The sequence below is a fragment of the Penaeus monodon genome, chromosome 20 (genome assembly GCF_015228065.2).
Source record: "Penaeus monodon isolate SGIC_2016 chromosome 20, NSTDA_Pmon_1, whole genome shotgun sequence".
Taxonomy (NCBI): domain Eukaryota; kingdom Metazoa; phylum Arthropoda; class Malacostraca; order Decapoda; family Penaeidae; genus Penaeus; species Penaeus monodon.
The window spans coordinates 18410545-18411267 of record NC_051405.1 but is presented as its reverse complement, the minus strand read 5'-3'; the positions used below and the strand labels follow the sequence as shown (position 1 = coordinate 18411267).

Sequence of the window (723 nt, the reverse complement as noted above, 5' to 3'; positions counted from 1 at the left end):
AGGATGGCGAAATATGTTTGTAAGGTTTCATTTGATTGTTGTTTTTTTTAGTTAATTTATTTTTTTATGGATCAGTTTGCATGAGCACGTATACGTATAGATAACAGAGGATAAAATAATGGATATCCACGTTAGTGCTTTCCTTCACCTTCAGATTCATACTTATGCAGCAAACAGGCCTCTTCATGAAGTGGAAGCTGCAGTACTGGCCGAGGACGAACAAATGCACTAATGGCGGGGGCAAATCCGTCATGCAGGTCAGTTCCTAAAGCCATTTCTAGGTACGTCATGCAAGTAATGTCAGGGTGTAAGATAGCTTCTAGGGGTGACTTTTAGGTCTGTTCTGCAGTTACTTTATCCGCCGTGTAGATCACTTCTAGGATTGCTGTACAGGTCACTTGTAGGATTGTTTTACAGATCAATTCTAGGTCCGCCATGCAGGTCATTTCCAGGTCTAGTCACTCTCAGGTGCGGGTTTTCACTTTCAACGCGAACTAAAGGAATTAAATAAGAAAGCAAGTGGTGAGTACTTCTTTGCTATAAAGACATTAATTATGTCTATCATATTATTACTGTTACCATTATCATTACTCCAGGGTCGACAGGAATTACTGATTATTCAAAGGGTGTCCTCCTTCATTTCATCCTGAAAAATAATAAATAAAAGATAGCCTCTTGCTCTCCATGTCTTCGGGAAAATATGTTGGACGCAAAATTTTGCAG

At 39.4% G+C, this 723-nt stretch overlaps 1 protein-coding gene across 1 annotated transcript in view; it reads left to right on the top strand.

The window, feature by feature from the left end:
* LOC119585929 overlaps nucleotides 1–723 on the top strand; it is a 1035-nt gene extending 312 nt beyond the window's left edge. Inside the window, exon 2 of the mRNA XM_037934649.1 lies at nucleotides 155–723. Within this exon, the coding sequence (XP_037790577.1) occupies nucleotides 155–269 (115 nt within the window). The 3' untranslated portion in view covers nucleotides 270–723. The remainder of the gene's footprint in view (nucleotides 1–154) is intronic.